The sequence below is a fragment of the Citrus sinensis genome, chromosome 9 (assembly GCF_022201045.2).
Source record: "Citrus sinensis cultivar Valencia sweet orange chromosome 9, DVS_A1.0, whole genome shotgun sequence".
Classification (NCBI taxonomy): domain Eukaryota; kingdom Viridiplantae; phylum Streptophyta; class Magnoliopsida; order Sapindales; family Rutaceae; genus Citrus; species Citrus sinensis.
The window spans coordinates 3930028-3932380 of NC_068564.1; the positions used below are offsets into that span (position 1 = coordinate 3930028).

The 2353-nt window shown below is 47.2% G+C and overlaps 1 protein-coding gene across 1 annotated transcript; it reads left to right on the top strand.

Annotated features, from left to right (window-relative positions):
• Nucleotides 1-258: 258 nt before the first annotated feature.
• LOC127899720 (uncharacterized) lies at nucleotides 259-1605 on the top strand. Its single transcript, XM_052433434.1, has 3 exons — nucleotides 259-675; nucleotides 793-912; nucleotides 1042-1605. The coding sequence occupies exons 1-3, from the start codon at nucleotides 259-261 to the stop codon at nucleotides 1603-1605; spliced, it is 1101 nt and encodes a 366-aa protein (XP_052289394.1).
• Nucleotides 1606-2353: the final 748 nt, after the last annotated feature.

The following is a 2353-nucleotide window of genomic DNA, read 5'->3' on the forward strand; positions in this document are numbered from 1 at the left end:
ACAGCCATAAATAACCAGGCAGAATATGAAGCCCTGATAGCAGGTTTGGAATTGGCTAAGGCAGTGAAAGCAGATAGGGTGAAAATTTGAACTGATTCCCAACTAGTTGCAAATCATGTCAGTGAAAGATTTCAGCCTAGAGATGGGAAAATGGAACAGTACTTGAAGAAAGTAAAGCAGATGATTGGGAAGTTTGAAGCGGTTGAGGTGATATAAATTCCAAGGGAGGAGAATAGTCGAGCAGACATTCTGGCCAGGATGGCAGCGGTAGCTGATCCAAAATTGCCTAAGTCAGTCCCTTTGGAGGTGAAATCCAGCCCTGGCATCGAGCAGAATCTAGAGGTGCTGCAGATAGAACAGAAATGCTCGTGGATGGACCCGATAATCTCGTACATCCGGGATGGAGTACTGCCACCAGACAAGTTACAAGCTCGGAAGACCAGAGCCCAAGCGTCGAGGTACACAATGATTGATGGGGTATTATATCGGAGAGGATATACCATACCGTTCCTTCGGTGTTTAGACGAGGACGACACTGATTACGTGCCGAGGGAAGTGCATAAAGGAGTTTGTGGGAACCATTTTGGTGCGAGATCCCTTGCCCACAAGATTCTAAGGCAGGGATATTTCTGGCTGACAATGCACCAGGATGCACAGGAGAAGACCAGGAGCTGTGTAAGTTGCCAGAGTTTTGTAAATTTCTCTACCCAACCACCAGAGAAGCTCACTTCTATGGCCACTCCATAGCCATTTGCTCAGTGGGGAATTGATCTGATCGGGCTGTTGCCAAAGGGACGAGGAGCAGCAACACATGCAATAGTGGCAATAGACTATTTCACTAAGTGGATAGAGGTAGAAGCCCTCAGCAGGATCACTGAGAAAAAGACAACTGACTTCGTATGGAGAAACCTGGTCTGTCGGTACGGGATCCCTTATGCCTTGATAACAGATAATGGCAGGCAGTTTGATAACCATAACTTCAGAGATTTCTGTCAAAACCTTGGGATATAGTTGAAGTACTGCTCGCTTGCTCACCCTTAGTCTAACGAACAAGTAGAAGCAGCCAATAAAATAATCAAGAGGCTCTTGAAAACCAGGCTTGGTGCAAAAAATGGTGCATGGGTTGATGAGCTATCAGGTGTATTATGGGCACACAGGACAACCCACAAGACAGCAACTGGCGGAACTCCATTCGCCTTGGCCTTCGGACATAAAGCGGTTGTACCGATCGAGATAGGGACCACCACGCACCGAACAGATCACTTCGATGAGCAAGAGAACAAAGACCAGATGTGCTTGAATCTGGATTTGCTAACCGAGAAGAAGGAGCAAGCATCGAAGCGATCAGCCGTATACCAGCAGAGGTTTGCCTGGTATTATAACCAGAAGGTGAATGTATGGCAATTCAAGGTCAGAGACTGGGTATTAAGGAGGGTGAATCAGAACACGAAAGACTCGACCCAAGGAATACTTGGACCAAACTGGGAGGGGCCATACAGGGTCAAGCAGGTAGCTGGACCCGGAGCCTACAAGCTTGCTCGTGCGGATGGCCACGAGGTGAAACGCCCCTGGAACGCGGCACACCTTAGGAAATATTTCCAGTAAGACTCGTTCCTGATTTAAAGTTATTTTTGTTCGCTTTTGTTGTTATTCGTTTTATGTTGAATCAACCTCGTGTAAGCCGAATTCAGTAATCAATGAAACCGTGAGGAATTTCAGTTAGTGTGATGCTACAAAAATTTCTAAGGCATGCAAAGGCTCACCAAGTCTCAAAGCCTGTTTATGGCGAGACCAGAAGCTAAGCGTGCCAGGATCTGCTCCACCAAGAGAAGGCGAGCAGAATCCTAAGCGTTATAAACATTTCCAAGGCATGTAAAGGCTCACCAAGTCTCAAAGCCTGTTTATGGCGAGAACAGAAGCCAAGCGTACCAGGATCTGCTCCACCAAGCGAAGGCGAGTAGAATCCCAAGCATTGAAAAAGTTTCGAAGGCATGCAAATGCTCACCAAGTCTCAAAGCCTGTTTTATGGTGAGACCAAAAGCCAAGCGTGCCAGGATCTGCTCGACCAAGCGAAGGCGAGCAGAATTCTAAGCGTTATAAATATTTCGAAGGCATACAAAGGCTCACCAAGTCTCAAAGCCTGTTTTATGGCCAGACCAGAAGCCAAGCGTGCCAGGATCTTCTCGACCAAGCGAAGGCGAGCAAAATCCCAAGCGTTATAAACATTTCAAAGGCATGCAAAGGCTCACCAAGTCTCAAAGCCTGTTTTATGGCGAGACTAGAAGCCAAGCGTGCCAGGATCTGCTCGACCAAGCGGAGGCAAGCGGAATCCCAAGCGTTATAAACATTTCTA